The sequence below is a fragment of the Engraulis encrasicolus genome, chromosome 10 (assembly GCF_034702125.1).
Source record: "Engraulis encrasicolus isolate BLACKSEA-1 chromosome 10, IST_EnEncr_1.0, whole genome shotgun sequence".
In the NCBI taxonomy this organism is placed as follows: domain Eukaryota; kingdom Metazoa; phylum Chordata; class Actinopteri; order Clupeiformes; family Engraulidae; genus Engraulis; species Engraulis encrasicolus.
Genome location: NC_085866.1, coordinates 13,899,419 through 13,915,563, shown reverse-complemented (window position 1 = coordinate 13,915,563; position 16,145 = coordinate 13,899,419). Strand labels below are relative to the sequence as shown.

Here is a 16,145-nt window from a genome sequence, read left to right as displayed (position 1 = left end):
CACGCTACCAGCTGGAGCTCATTGACAGATTGTGTCCTTCTCTCTCTCTCTCTCTCTCTCTCTCTCTCTCTCTCTCTCTCTCTCTCTCTCTCTCTCTCTCTCTCTCTCTACGTGTTCTTCTCCTCTCCCATCTTCTCTCTCCATGTCTTTCTCACCATCGTTATCTCCATCCCCCTCTTCTTTCTTTGACACGACTTCTCCTCCTCCGTCTCTCTCCCTCTCCCTCTCTCCCTCTCCGTCTTCGTCTTGTTCTCTCTCATGCTCCTCTGCTCCCCCAATCCATTTGACTGTCCGTCTACATCAAGTATATTTATGCTGTAGTTAATTCTATTCTTCTTTTCTCTCTCACTGTCTCCATCAATCCTTGATTCTATCCACTCCACATTCCACACACACACACACACACACACACACACACACACACACACACACACACACACACACACACACACACACACACACACACACACACACACACACACTCAAACACACACACACACACACACACACACACACACACACACACACACACACACACACACACACACACACACACACACACACACACACACACACTCAAACACACACACACACGCACACACGCACACAATCCCACACACACACACACACACACACACACACACACACACACACACACACACACACACACAAACACACAATATCCCACTCGCAGGAGAACCACTGTCTGCGCATCAAGATCCTGGGTGACTGTTACTACTGTGTGTCTGGGCTGCCTGAGCCCCGAGCTGACCACGCACACTGCTGTGTGGAGATGGGAGTCGACATGATCGAGGCCATCTCGTAAGTCCTGACACACACACGCACGCACGCACGCACACACACACGCATACACACACACACACACACACACACACACACACACACACACACACACACACACACACACACACACACACACACACACACACATATACACACACACACACATACACCGCACGCACACACACACATACGCACTCAAACACACGCACCCACGCACACAGGCACACACACACACACCCACCCACACACACATACACACACACACACATACACACACACCCCTTCTTAAAAGGTCCCCTGCAGTTCTTCACTCACCACCTCACAACTTCAAACACATGCATGTAATACATACACACATTGTCTCAAGGCCTCACACACACAGCCCAGTGGTATAAGCAGCTTCAGAATAGAGCAAGGGTAACACATGTCAACATGTTCTTATGAGTTTCAGATGACCGCTAGAGGTGTATATAACATCATACGTGCTGAACTTTCAGGTCAAGACCTTGCCTGATTACCATGACTGCAAATGTCTTCGGGACTTGGTCTGACCAAGATCACAACAACTAACATTCTTAAACGGCATGGTTGACCCACCTCCCTTGATTTGCTACTAGTTGAGGGCAGAACAGGCTGAGCCAAAGTTTAAACCAAAACATTTCTTAGTCCCCAATAGAACGTCTCTGCTTAAACAATGCCGCTGCTTTGAACACGTCACTACCCAGGACGGTTGGAAATGCTCAAAGTTGATTAGTTCCCGACAAAGTGGGTGGAGTTCCTGCTGTAGTGGGATCCCGAATCTACCTGAGCGAGCTTTTGGCCTTGGTGTGTGTAGCTGAGCCGAAGGCGTTGCGTCACTGCTAGGGCGCAGCCTGGGTAGTCAAGACCTGTACCTATGACCTGGCTGACATACGTACAGTATTCTCTATATACAAAGGACAGGTCAAGCCACTAAAGGGTTTTTTTTTCACATACAACCCGGCTGTGTTGTGCCGTGTCGCGTCGAGCCGAGTGGTACTGTCATACCTGTCTGGTTTGTGTTTCCATTACAAACCGTGTTACCCAGAGTATGGCTGGAGTTACGTACTTCATTACTTTACGTAGGCTAGTTCACTTAAGACAGATATCTCAGCTATCAAGTAGACAATAAATAGTTTCAGCGACATCATATTTGGATACTACAATATTGATTTCTGCCTTCATTGTTAATATCAAAGTAATACAGTGTCAAATTAAAGAGCAAGCAGTCAAGAGAGTTGATCTGGTGGTGGTTGATCACCGGTGAGGACCAGCCGATACGGATTCTGGGTAGTAGGCAGCGGAAGACCCGCTCAGCTCGCGTCAGCCGGCCGGCTGGTTTTCAAACTGAGTTAAGCTGTGTCGTGCCCAACTGAAAAGCAACAATTGGCGGCCGAGTCGTGCTGTGTTGAGCTGTACCAGGTAGAAAACCGTCAGTTACTTAAGTTGTGATAGGCCACCGCTCATCTGTTTAGAAGGTGCTGGATTCAGTAAAAAATTCTGTATAAAAAGAAGCAATCCGCACACTTCAGGTCTATTTTTGTGCAAAGAAGCTTTACTTGACTTGCAAGCTTTCGGTCCTTAAGGTCTAAGGACCGAAAGCTTGCAAGTCAAGTAAAGCTTCTTTGCACAAAAATAGACCTGAAGTGTGCGGATTGTCTTCTTTTTATACAGAAAACCGTCAGTGAAAATGACCCTTAAGTGACCTCCTGGCTATCTTCTTTAGTAATCATCGAAAGCTCACAGCACTCTGGTGCCATGTGTAATCGTAACCTGCAGAGGTGATGCCGTTGTTATGGAGAACATATAGTCCTCTTACAATTTCACACATATAGGCAAGTTTATATTGTTCATTTGTATAGCGTATTTCGTACACAGATAGACATTGAATAATAATTATTACAGAAAATGTTACAGAAAATGTCAGAAAACATGTCATTTAGAGCTGCTAAAGCTAGGCATCTACACAGAAAGGTCATAAATAAATATGCTAGCAAAATGCTGGAGACACCCAGCATCAAATTTCACCAAAAGGTAAGTGCATATATTATATTGAGCAGGTAGAATGATAATTGACCATTATTGGGAACTCGGCTCCTTCACCGGTAATTCTATACAGTAAACCTAGATGCACTTACTTAGTGAGCGGGAATGCTCTCATACCAAAGCTAGCGTTCTGTTACAGACCTGATGTCTTCGAGAACCCCTAATATTTGTAAACTCTTTAAACTTGACCCCTTAGGACACAGCATTATAAATTAGCTGTTACCAGAATGGCAATGACCAAGTCGTAATGTATTAGTAAAGGCCCTGTGCACTGTCATAGTAGTGTAGTACTATAGTAGTTAACTTTCAATGTCTATTACAGCGTGACACAGGAGGTACGGCATGCATTAAGGGGCTACAACTGAACCCCTTAAGACACGGCATTATAAATTAGCTGTTACCAGAATGGCAATGACCAAGTCATACTGTATTACTAAAGGCCCTGTGCACTGTCATAGTAGTGTAGTACTATAGTAGTTAACTTTCAATGTCTATTACAGCGTGACACAGGAGGTACGGCATGCATTAAGGGGCTACAACTTAAAAACTAAATATTGCCTGTACAGCAAGGCTACTCCAGCTACAGGATCTGGAGTCTGCATGCAGAGGTCTCCATGATGACAAGGTGGCCAAGGTGGATTCACACATTCCCACTGTGTGTGCGTGTGTTTGTCTGTATGTGTGTTTCTGTGTATGTGTGTCTGTGTGCTTGTGTGTTTGTGTGTATAGTGTGTGTGTGTGTGTGTTTGCACTGCACACTGCAGCAGCTGCATCTGGAACAAATCCTCCCGCCTCTGATGTACAGTACAGTAGTGGCAGCGGAGCATGGGCAGATTAAGTTGCCGTGGCGGCCAGGCCCGCTCGTTAGACCCCTCTGGCCTGATATACGCTACGAGCGGCCACAGCCGGAGAGCAGCAGTCTTATAAATGTTGTTTATATGTAAACGTAGTTCTGGAGGAAGTCCACGAGTGATTGACAGCCATCATTACTTGCTCCCGCCTTCGCGCATATTGAAATCCCTCCTTCCCTCTTTCACCTGTCATGCGCGGAGGCTTTCTGAATTGTCCCACCACCTCCTCATAGTCCTCCATTTCACCAGAGCACCCAGCTACGCTTCCTCTATACCAGGGTTTCCCAAACTGTGGTGCGTGCACCCCAGGGGGTGCGCGGCCTGTCACCAGGGGGTGCGCGAGCTGAATAGAGCAATGGTGGATATGTGTTTTTTTTATCCAGCATTAATGAACGTCAGGTAGTATTAATTGTTTGATGAATTGAAAGTGTAATTTATAACTCATAGACTTGTCATGCAATAAGTTCCATTGTAATGATGGCAGAAAAAAAACGTTTGATTGGAAATCAGGATTACCCAAAATGTGCTGTGGTGCAACATTCGCTTAGGGGGTGCACGAACCACATTGGAATGTGAAAGGGGGTGCGTGGGGAAAAAAGTTTGGAAACGCTGCTCTATTCACATAGGGGGGAAAGCGGATCTTATCCTGCATGAGCTCCGTTTGAAGTACCCAGGGACTGAGGGACTGAGTACCCAGGGACTGAGGGACTGAGGATGCATATTGTACACCAAGCACTCATGGACAAACTCGTGAAGAACCAGAGTGTGGATAGCTTAGCCTCTTAGCTATACATTACCGCACAGTTTTCATGAGCACAGAACAAGCTCTCTCTCTCTAAGGCCTGGCCGTCAGTATTAAAAGGAGATTCCCATGACTCCATAAAGATACTACACGTTCTGTATGTCGCTCAGTGTACCGCAGAACGTATCCCATGGTGGAAAATGTCCGCTACAGCTACATTGCAAGAATGGTAAGGCCGGTTCATTTATTTCATGGCCTGTGGCATCACTTGACAAAAAGCCATAAAATGCCATTTTAAAAAAAAATGCAGTGTGGCAATATCGGTAGTGTAGACAATCGTATATGTATGGAGCGAAACTTGGCTTTGAAATTTGAGACCTTGAAAATATCTCGAACACGAAAAATTCAAGGCATTTTAAAAATGAAATAAATCATAAATCAGATAGATGAGCTGTATATGTATCAAAAAACATTCATCATACAGACACAAATCATGGTAAAAACAGGAGCGCGCACATGAGGCTAATTGCATCTGATAGCTGTCTCTGTCTCTGTGTCTGTGTCTGGTCAGCGTGGACTCCTCCCTCCCCTCCTCCTCCTCCTCTCCCTCCACGCCACTCCTCCTCCTCCTCCCCTCCTCCTCCTCCTCTTCCTCCACGCCACTCCTCCTCCTCCTCCTCCTCCTCCTCCTCTTCCGCCACGCCACTCCTCTTCCTCCTCCTCCACCTCCTCACCCTCCTGCTGCAAGCTAAAGCACAGAGACAGGGAAGCAGGTGTCTCCACTCATCCGGCCACGCTGTCTGTTCAAGGGCAAGAGCAGGGGTCGGGACAGCATCACAGAGGTGCTTTGCCCTCAGGGCTACCTGGGTAAAAGAGGTTTAGGACTTCAGTGCCAGAGGTTGGTAAATCCATGACTGGCGAGGATAAAAGTCATGCCATGCATGCCAAGAGTTTGATGATTAGGGTCAGATGCTTTGTGAACGACAGGGACAAGTACCGTAAGTGGCATGGCTTTGTACTGTCTGAAGCCAGACAACCCATCTTTTTAAAATAAGGACATAAATAGGCCCTGCTGTGGCCAAACGGTAGGGCACTCGTCTGACCGGGGTTCGATTCCCAGTCCGGGTCCATTGCCGGCCCTTCCTCGTCTCTGTCTCCCCACTCGCTTCCTGTCACCACCTTCACTGTCCTATCATAAATAACGTCAAAATGACCACAAAAAAATAAAAGTAAATAAATAAAAAGTTAAGATTGCCACTGGCTAACATCACATAACTGATACTAAACACATCCAAAACATCTGGACATCTGACAACAGACATTGCTTTGTCCTCCTGATGTGGCACATAAAAAACTGTTGTGTAAAACTCCTAAAAGACGTAACTGTAAATGGCATGCTCAGTGTCAGTGATGTTTCAAAGCATTTTTTTGTGCTCTAGCGTTCTGTCGTCCTTGTAAGCAGGAATTTCCTTGTTGTGGAATCAGATGCCAACTGTGTCTCTGATGACTTGCTGGCTATCCTGCCTGAAATAAAGGCATGGCCTAAGGGTACTGATTTTATTTGTGGTGTGTGTGTGTGTGTGTGTGTGTGTGTGTGTGTGTGTGTGTGTGTGTGTGTGTGTGTGTGTGTGTGTGTGTGTGTGTGTGTGTGTGTGTGTGTGTGTGTGTGTGTGTGTGTGTGTGCGCGCGTGCGCGCGTGCGTGCGTGCGTGCGTGTGTGTGTGCGTGCCTGCTTGTGTCTGCGTTTTCCCCTGCCCCAGGCTTGTGCGAGAGGTCACGGGCGTGAACGTGAACATGCGCGTGGGCATCCACAGCGGGCGCGTGCACTGCGGCGTGCTGGGACTCAGGAAGTGGCAGTTTGACGTCTGGTCCAACGACGTGACTCTGGCCAATCACATGGAGGCTGGGGGCAAAGCAGGGTGAGCACACACACACACACACAAACACACACACACACACACACACACACACACACACACACACACACACACACACACACACACACACACACACACACACACACACACACACACACACACACACACGTCAACAATGACACAATCACACACATGTAAACACGCACATACACACACAATGCTCACGTGTCACACATTGCACAATGTTAAAAACACCCACTAAATAAAAAGCACTCTCAGTACAAACAGCCACAAATATAACGCATTTGAGGAAGTTCAGAAGTGAAATTTGTGGTCTGTATGGAGACCAGAACATACCACGCGTCATCACTGAATATACACGTATTGCATAGATCAGTGTTTCTCAAACTTTTCCTGCCATTCCCCCCTTCAGAGGAAGGGTATCTATCTGCGCCCCCCCCCTCGGGCAAAATGGTTACGAAAACACAAATAAATAGGCCTTAGTAAAGTTAATTAAAGCCTAATATACACATATATAGCCTAGCTATGATGTTCTCTAAATATTAGTGAATAAATTAATTAATATATTGTGAATGTAAAGTGAATGTGTTGACTTAATAGCAAAGCAGAATGACTTCACGCGCCCCCCCTCCAATACCGCCGCGCCCCCCTAGGGGGGCTTCCGCCCCACTTTGAGAAACACTGGCATAGATGTCAGCATCTTGCACTGTGTCCTACAAGAAGTGTGGTGTGTAGGCTCGCCAACAGGGGGGGACAAAGGAGTATGTTATCCCGGGCCCAAGGAGATAGGGGGCCCAGAATTGGGTCCCAATTAAATTGTGTATATTGGATAGGCGGCCCTTTCAAATGCAGGACTTTGTCCTGGGCCCAGCAAAAGCTGTCTGCGGCCCTGGTGGTGTGTGACACTGTGCTGTGATCTGTCATCCATTTCTGGATGTCACCATGCCCGTAACTACCATTGAGGACACAGAGGTCATGTCCTCTGTATTTTTTTCAGAAATGTAACATTTATCTATGATGAAAATTGATATATGATCAACAATGATAAATTCAGTCTGTATAGGCCACCCCCATGCCATCAACAAGGCAGTGATTAATGAAAACTGACTTAGGAGTTTTACCGAAGTGTTTGAAGCATTCTAAATGTACAGTATGCAGTACAGCACGCAGTATTTGACCTCAGTATTTGAAAATGTCTGGTTACGGCCCTGAATGTCACATAGTATTAGTAGGGGGTTTTCTTTTCCAAAAGCTACCAGAACTCCCTTCTGTGAAGTCATTACACACTCCCTAAGCCATCAAGGGGAAAAGGGAGGAGTACAAACTGACAAGGGCTGGAAAATATTCCTCTGCCTTTCCTATTTACACCTCAGTGAAGCCCTTTGTTCTGCCGCCACGTTGTGAATCCAAGAAGGCCGTGTAGTATCTGTTTTCCAGTCGCCTGGAGTGCATTTCTCCGAAGAGTCAATGCTAACTAAGTTAGCAACTTACTTGGTTGCAATGCAAATGCCCATTGGCACCCTACTAAGTTGCTAACTGGTTAGCAATGATGCTTTCGAGAAACGGGGTCCTGGTCTGTCTCGCTGTGATCTAAGGGTCTGAGCGTTTAGGAATGTAATGAGCGCTCCAAAGTTATGCAATGCTGCTGAGTATTCAATGCTGGAATTTTTTTTCTGTGTGCGTGAAACGTAATGGTAAGTCATGGGTAAGCAGTTAGGTTAGGGTTAGGGTCATCCTCCTTTATGCCTCAGGTGCCCTGAACATGGGTACCGTCCTATCGCACTGCTCCCTTGGGGTATTGCTTTGGGCTCCCGCCCTGCACAGGAGAGGCATAAAATGGAAATTAGTTGTGTGCAGCGAGCACTGTGTGCTGTGAAGTGCTGTGTCTCAGTCACAGTGGGAGTTAACCTTGTGGGATTTCACTTTCATGTAATATCACTCAAATGCTATTCAGTGTTGTTGAACTCTTGTCATTCTATGGTTGTGTTTGTGTGTGTGTGTGTCTGTGTCTGTGTCTGTATGTCTGTATGTGTCTCTGTGTGTGTGTGTGTGTGTGTGTGTGTGTGTGTGTGTGTGTGTGTGTGTGTGTGTGTGTGTGTGTGTGTGTGTGTGTGTGTGTGTGTGTGTGTGTGTGTGAGTGTGTGTGTGTGTGTGTGCGTGTGCGTGTGCGTGTGCGTGTGCGTGTGTATGTGTGTTATCCCGTGTGCAGGAGAATCCACATAACTAAAGCCACACTGCAGTATCTAAATGGGGACTATGAGGTGGAGCCGGGTTTTGGTGGGGAGAGGAACGCCTACCTGAAGGAGAACAACATAGAGACCTTCCTGGTACTCGGATGCAGTCAGAAACGGGTGGGTCCTCTCTCTCTCTCTCTCTCACACACACACACACACACACACACACACACACACACACACACACACACACACACACACACACACACACACACACACACACACACACACACACACACACACACACACACACACACACACACACACACACACACACACACATATTACTTCACATTTACCTGACATTATATTATGTTTAGCAGTTAGTCACTTTATCCCAGTAAGATATGGCCCCTGCTATGAAATAGCCCAGAATGAAGAGTAATTTCTGCAGCTAAAAATGTCTATTTCTGGAAATTCAAAATGGCAGACACGGAGATTATCCACCTTTTCCTGTATGAAAAGTGCAATGTTCCCAGTCATAATGAATAATGGAAAATGCATTGGGTTAGGTGTAGTCCGAGGACATTGCTTAAAGACACTGTGCTCATGGTCAGTGGATGCAACGCCATAATGGATAAAATCTGAACTCTGTAACTTCGCAAAATTGGTCAAGAGAGGAGATCCAGTTGTCAGTGTTTAATGTAATCCCTCCTATCACTAGTCTCCTTTGTACTAACTGCAGAAGAAGAAAGTGACTCCCCTTGCGGCCATGTCATACTATGCTCTTATGACGTCTTTGGACGTACCCTCTTCCCTAACACACTGTACTCATTTATTACAACTCATTTCAACTAGGGATGCATGATGTATCGGCCAGATGTATCGGTATCGGCCGATATTTGACATTTCTCAACACATCGGACATCGGTCCGATGGGTAAAACTGGGCTGATGTTAACGCCGATGTTTTTTTTAATATGTTACGGTTCTAATAGATTGGACTTGACGGTGACTTTCATTGTTTGTCTTCTAGTTTTTATCACAGGGATGTTTTTGGAAATAAGAGGACATTCAAAAATTCTGTTTGTTTGCATTAATGTCATCTCTGTAAAAAAAAAAAGAAAAGAAAAACGTCGGTATCGGTTAATATCGGTTATCGGCCAAAACCGCAATATCAATATCGGATGTCGGTATCGGCCGAAATTTTTGACATCGTGCATCCCTAATTTCAACCTTAAAGTCACATTGTCTCTAAAATGCATTGTGTGTCGCTGTGTATGTCCAAATTGTGGGTCCGACGGATGAAATATCCGTCCTGAATTATCCAAAAATAGTCCTGGAAATGTCCTGGAAATATCCTGGAAAATGATTTTTGAAAAAGAGTGGGAACCCTGATAATGAAAAAGGTAACATTTGTGAATGGACAGGATGGATTCTGGAAATAAAGCACTACAAATATTACACAGTGCACCTTTAACAATAAGGGGGCATGCACCCCCACATTTGGGCGTGCATGCCCACCCACGGGGACCCCGGTTCGTGTCTGGACGGGGTCATTCCCCGATCCTCCCCCATCTCTTTCTCCCAGTCATTTCCTGTCTACTCTCATATTGTCCTGTAATAATAAAGGCAAAAAGCCCCCAAAAAATACTTAAAAAAAAACAACAACAATAAAGGGTTTTCTTTTTGTCTTTCCTCCAGAAAGAGGAGAAGGCCATGATGGCCAAGATGCAGCGCGCGCGCGCCAACTCCAACGAAGGCCTCATGCCCCGCTGGGTGCCCGACCGCTCCTTCTCGCGCACCAAGGACTCCAAAGTCTTCAGACAAATGGTAAGCCCGTAGGAAGAGTGGAGTAGGCTTCATAGCATAGCAATTATATGTCCTTTGTTTGTTTTGATTATAACGATGATGATTAGTTACGATGGCTTTGAGTACCTAGAAAAGCGCTGTATAAAACTGATCTACTACCACTATTTTTTTCTGTGTTGATTTTGATTCTTATGCCCAGGATTTCCTCCTGTTCTCCTGTAATGTAAAATAAAGATGTTGTATAGCCTATTGTATTGTACTATAATAACCTATGTGCATTGGTAGTGATGAAGATAATGATGTACAGTAGATTGATAATGCATACAGTACAGTACAGGGGTGAGTTTCTCAAAAGAGAAGTTGTTAGCCTGTTAGCAACTTCGGTAGTTGCCAATGGGAAAATGCATTGAAAACAACAAAGTAGCTAATGTAGTAAGCAACTTTGGTTTTGAGAAAGTCACCCCAGTACAGTACAACTGCAGTCACTGTAGAGCAGTGCTACCTGGACTCAGAAGCTGCAATGTGGGACCACACATCAACAGTAGTAGAGAGTCACTTGTGCACAATCCCTGGTGCTGAACAAAAAAAATACGTATTTTCAATCTGAGGAAGACCGAGAGGTCAAAACGTCAAGCTCGCAAATGAATGAATAAAAAGAAAAAAATAACTGAAAGAAGAAAAAAAAATTCAAAGGAGTGTGCATACCTTTTTTCCAAAAACCACACATCAACAGGTCAACCTGATTGAGAACATGCTAATGACTATCAACTATACTTTTCATACAGCTGATCTCACTGGTTAAGCTCTCTATCTACCTGACTGAGCTTAATTTACAATCAGCTTGTCCAATCAGTGCCTGACACAAAGATGTGGCAATGGATTGTAGCTTCTGACAACAAGTAGCTTTTCACTGCTAGAGATGATGATCATAGAATATAGTTATTACTATTATTGGTATATACTATTATACTAGTATTATTATTTATCCTAAGCATACAGTTAAAGCCTAATGCCTGTATATATTTGTTTAATGCTTATAATGACTTAAGATGTTTTAACTAATATATGCATAACTGATGCCTCCATCAGCCTTTATGCTTCTTACTCTCTCTGTGTTTGACACAGAACATAGCCTCACTAGGAATAGGGATGTCCATCATACACATGGTGAGAGCCACCTTCTTGTCTGCCCCCTGAAACTTTTGACCTGTGTGTCTCTCAGGCTGACCGTTTTATTTTTTATATATTTATATATATATACGGTAGCTTGTCTGATCTGTGTCCCGTCGTGTCTGACTGGCTGTCTTTTGGTTGGGTGTGTGTTGTTGGTCTGGTGGTCTGGTCGCTCTTGGGGGTTCCTCCATGGCTGACACATGTTCTCTTTTTTGCTTCAGGGTATTGATGAATCATCCAGCAAAGACAAGTAAGCTCTTTATGTATTTGGTGTTTTTATTGCAGAATGTACGTCTATTCAGAGCTGCTTGGAATGTCAAAAAAAATCTCTCTCTCTCTCTCTCTCTCTCTCTCTCTCTCTCTCTCTCTCTCTCTCTCTCTCTCTCTCTCTCGCTCTCTCTCTCTCTCTCTCTCTTTCTCTCTCTCTCTCTTTCTCTCTCTCTACATGTATCTATCTGTCTCTCTGTCTGTCTGTCTATCTCTCTCTCTCTAGCTGTCTCTATCTTTGTCTTCCCTCGTATTGTATTCCCTTGTTGTAGATGTTTTAAAAGAGCCGTCATTTCATTCATTTTGTGTTATCCTATTGAAATGACAACATTATCACTTTTTTGAGGGATTGTCGATTGCTGTGTGATATTGATTTGATCTGCAAATGATTTTAATCATCTTTTTTCTCTATCTTTTCCCTCTCCTTATTCCTATTTATTAACCCTTCTCTGCTTCACGCATCTTCTCTGAACCCTTCCTCTTTTTTCAATCCTTTGTTCCCTTCTCCTTTTCTCAATCCCCTTCTCATCTTGTTTGGTCTGCTGTTTGCCCTCTGCCTTGTGCCCTCTTACTTCCCTCCCTTTCTCTCTATCCTGCTATTTGTTTGCTCTCCTCTCCCCCACTCCCCCCTACCCTCTCTCTCTTTCCTTTTCTGCTTTTTCTCCCTCCTGCACCCCCCCTCTCTCTCTTTCTTCCTCTCTCTCTCTCCCTCTCTCTCTCTCTCTCCTTCTTCCTCTCTCTCTCTCCTTCTTTCTCTCTTTCTCTGTCTCTGTCTCTGTCTCTCTCTCTCGCTCTCTCTCTCTCTCTCTCTCTTGTTCCCATAGCCGTGGTGCCCAGGAGGCTATGAATCCTGAAGATGAGGTGGATGAGTTCTTGGGCAGAGCCATAGACGCCCGCAGCATCGACCAGCTGCGCAAAGACCACGTCAAGAAGTTCCTGCTCACCTTCCAGACCTCCAGTCTGGAGAAAAAGGTCAGTGTGGCGGCCAGGGGTGCATTTCTCAAAAGGGAAGTTGTTAGCTTGTTAGCAACTTCGGTAGTTGCCAATGGGAAAATGCATTGAAAAGAACAAAGTAGCTAATGTAGTAAGCAACTTTGGCTTCGAGAAATGCACCACAGAGCTGAAGACCATTCCACTACCGTCAATTCCTTCCATCTTTCGTTTCATATTTTCGTTTTTCGTTCTATTTCTCTCCCTCGGTCTTCCTGTTGTGTTTTGGGTCCAAGTAGGGGTGGACGATATGTCAAAAATGTCAGATCACAATTTTTTTTAACGTAAAATCTCGATTTCGATTTTTTAAAATCACAATCTTCCATCGGGTGACAAAAACAGGCCTTTTAGGGCTCCAAACCTATCTGAAAAGATTTTGATGAGTATTAAATATCAATATTAAAATGTAAACAAACTGATGACACTCTGTTAAAGTACACAATTGGAATACAATAAAGGAAAGAATAAAAGTGAACAACACTAAGTAAACATCACTCTGATATCCTCACTCCAAGACAATCTACAATTTCTCCACTTTGGAAGAATGTCAACGATCTTTTACTTGATTTAACGATTCCCGATTTAATATCATCATATCGCCCCCCTGCGTCCAAGTATGTCCTTATTATACAGATTTTGTATATTTTACCATTTCTTTGCAATAAAAGAGTTTTTAAAGTAACTGCCTCTCTCTCTCTCTCTCTCTCTCTCTCTCTCTGTCCTGGTGTTGTGTGGTCAGTATTCTAAGAAGGTGGATGACCGCTTTGGGGGCTACGTGGCCTGCACTCTGCTGGTCTTCTGTTTCATCTCCTTCATCCAGATCGTCATCTTCCCACAGTGAGTGGCAACGCTACCCTGGAAACCTTAAACCCAGTACCTGCTTGGTCTTGACTCATGCCTAGTGGTGCCCAACCTTTTTTTGTTTTTGTTTTTTGTTTTTTTTTGGCCCAGGACACTATTTTTGACTTAGGGATACCATTAACATATTTTATCTTGACCAAAAGAAAATGTGACTGAGCTAACTTGTTGGCTATTACAACCCATAAACATGCCTGAAATTGTAAGATTGAATGCAGTGTTTCAAGCAGAATATGAATTAATTACTGTGTTATATATTAATTACTCATATATGTCAGTATTCTGCTGTCACACCTAGACATTTCAGGCGGCCGCATTTGAATTTCGGGCACCCCCCCACAGGGGGTCGCTATCCCCGGTGTTGAAAAACACGGCAAAAGTAAAAACAAAATCCTATTCTAATTCGACCTGTGCAATCAATGTGCAGTAGACAATTTCACTAGTTGATTGAAGACGTTCCTAATAATTCCAATCCACTGTTGTAGTGGATGGCTGGGAATACTGTAAATGTTGCCGGACAAATTTCAACCTCACAACAAAGATTAGTCTCCTCTGATGTCACTACCTGTCTGCCATGATAGGGCACATACGCAAAGCGTAAATGACTTACGATGGGGACAAATACACGTAGTATGTGTGTCAATGTTTAAGTACAAACACTGTGAAGTGCTGCAGTCTACGCACTCAAAGCAACGCTTAGTATATACATTGTACACTATAGGCAATTTGTAAGCAAATATGCCGTGCTATGCTTGCTTCTGCTTTCAGGAAATTACCTCTGTCTGTGTGTGTGTGTGTGTGTGTATGTGCGTGCGTGCGTGCGTGCGTGCGTGTTTTCTCTTTGGTCTTTGCAGCACCCCGGTGATGCTGGGGATCTATATCAGTATCTTCATCATCCTCGCCAACATCCTCTTCATATGTGCCATCTACTCTTGTATTAAGGTAAGACAGACAAGGCTCTACTCTCTCTCACTTGAACTCACTTGAACTCTCTTAAGGATGCACCGATTTGGGTATCGGTTTTGGCCCTGTTACTTGCTCATTATACTCGTACTCGTTCTCGTCAAACACTTGCCAATACCAGGCACTGATACTGCTATTACATGAAACAACGTAACATCTTGTGAAGCTCCATTGACTTGAAAGCAGCATGGGAAAAAACACTGCCTCATACATTTACTAACATTTAAATCTAGTACATGGAAATTGACAATAACACAAATTCCACAGGTGGAAAAAAACAAGGCTTTTTATTGGGGGTGAAAGTATTGGTATCTACCACTCTGTATTGGCAAATTCAGATATGCATGTACTCAAACTCGTATCATTTTTCAAAAAAAAAAAGTGGTAATGTGCATCCTTAAAGTGATACTGTCCCATTTTTGGAAATAAGCTTATTTTACACCTCCCCTTGAGTTAAATAATAGGGTTTTACCATTCTCCTGTACTTTCAACCGTTCTCTTGGTATGGCCGTGCAAATTTTACCTCCAAGCTAGCAGTTAACATTGAGTCCTATGAGACCAGTTGGCGGCTAACTGGTCTCATAGGACTCAATGTTAACTGCTAGCTTGGAGGCAAAATTTGCACTGCCATACCCAGAGAACGGCTGAAAGTATGGGAGAACGGTCAAACCCTATTATTTAACTCAAGGGGAGGTGTAAAATAAAGTTATTTAAAAAAATGGGACAGTATCACTTTAACCCTTTGAGGAGTACCATCACAAATATGTGATTAGAATTTTGCCAAAATGTTGAGTTCTCATTATGATGTCATAAGGACTTTTCGAGATTTTTAACACAGACTTTTATGGGAGTTGTAGAGTGTTCGAGTAAAATTCTAGAAGAACAGGGGGAAAGTCCTTATTCCTCAAAGGGTTTTAAACTCTCTCAGTGTTCTGCGGTCATGTGGAAGTACAGTACTGTATATGCCATCTGTAACACGGTGTTGTGTGTGTGATTACTTTTGAATAGATGGGCAGATTATGACCAGGAGTTGTGCGCTAGTATTGATAGTATTTTGAAGGCCATTGCTTTCAAGATGGCGAACTTTCATACACAACGCATGCGCGGACGTCCAATTAACGTCCACTGAACGTCCACTGAACGTGTCAGGTATCAGTCTGAAAAGGTTAGAATACATGTAAACAGATCATGCCTTGCACACAGGAGCGCGGTGTAAGCACGGTGTAAGCGCGGCCGGACCAGACATGTCCGGGATGCTCCTTGAAAATAGAACTCGTCCATTTTCCTGCGCGGACGTCCGCGTTCAATGAGCAGCTTCCGGATATGTTAAGCGAACGCGAATATCTTGGTGTGTATGTACCGTCACAATGGCCATGGAGGTATCAGAAAGGGCGCTTTGACGCAGAGTTCCACCTGTTATCATTTGTTTTTCATCAACTGTCTGTGCTATTTTGTGTTGCATGCACTCTTTATCTTTCTTTCTTCCGTTCTTTCTTTCTTTCTTTGTCTGTGCAATTGTGTTTACTTTTACCCTTTGACCGATTTAATTGG

The 16,145-nt window shown here is 44.2% G+C and overlaps 1 protein-coding gene across 2 annotated transcripts in view; it reads left to right on the top strand.

Moving 5' to 3' along the window:
- The window catches only part of adcy6a (adenylate cyclase 6a), a 115,928-nt gene that overhangs the window by 80,438 nt on the left and 19,345 nt on the right, over nucleotides 1-16,145 (top strand). For both annotated transcript variants that reach the window (XM_063208108.1, XM_063208107.1), the window contains exons 7-14: nucleotides 695-822; nucleotides 6,221-6,379; nucleotides 8,568-8,709; nucleotides 10,236-10,364; nucleotides 11,738-11,766; nucleotides 12,608-12,755; nucleotides 13,513-13,610; nucleotides 14,486-14,573. In XM_063208108.1, the coding sequence (XP_063064178.1) occupies nucleotides 695-822; nucleotides 6,221-6,379; nucleotides 8,568-8,709; nucleotides 10,236-10,364; nucleotides 11,738-11,766; nucleotides 12,608-12,755; nucleotides 13,513-13,610; nucleotides 14,486-14,573 (921 nt within the window). The remainder of the gene's footprint in view (nucleotides 1-694; nucleotides 823-6,220; nucleotides 6,380-8,567; nucleotides 8,710-10,235; nucleotides 10,365-11,737; nucleotides 11,767-12,607; nucleotides 12,756-13,512; nucleotides 13,611-14,485; nucleotides 14,574-16,145) is intronic.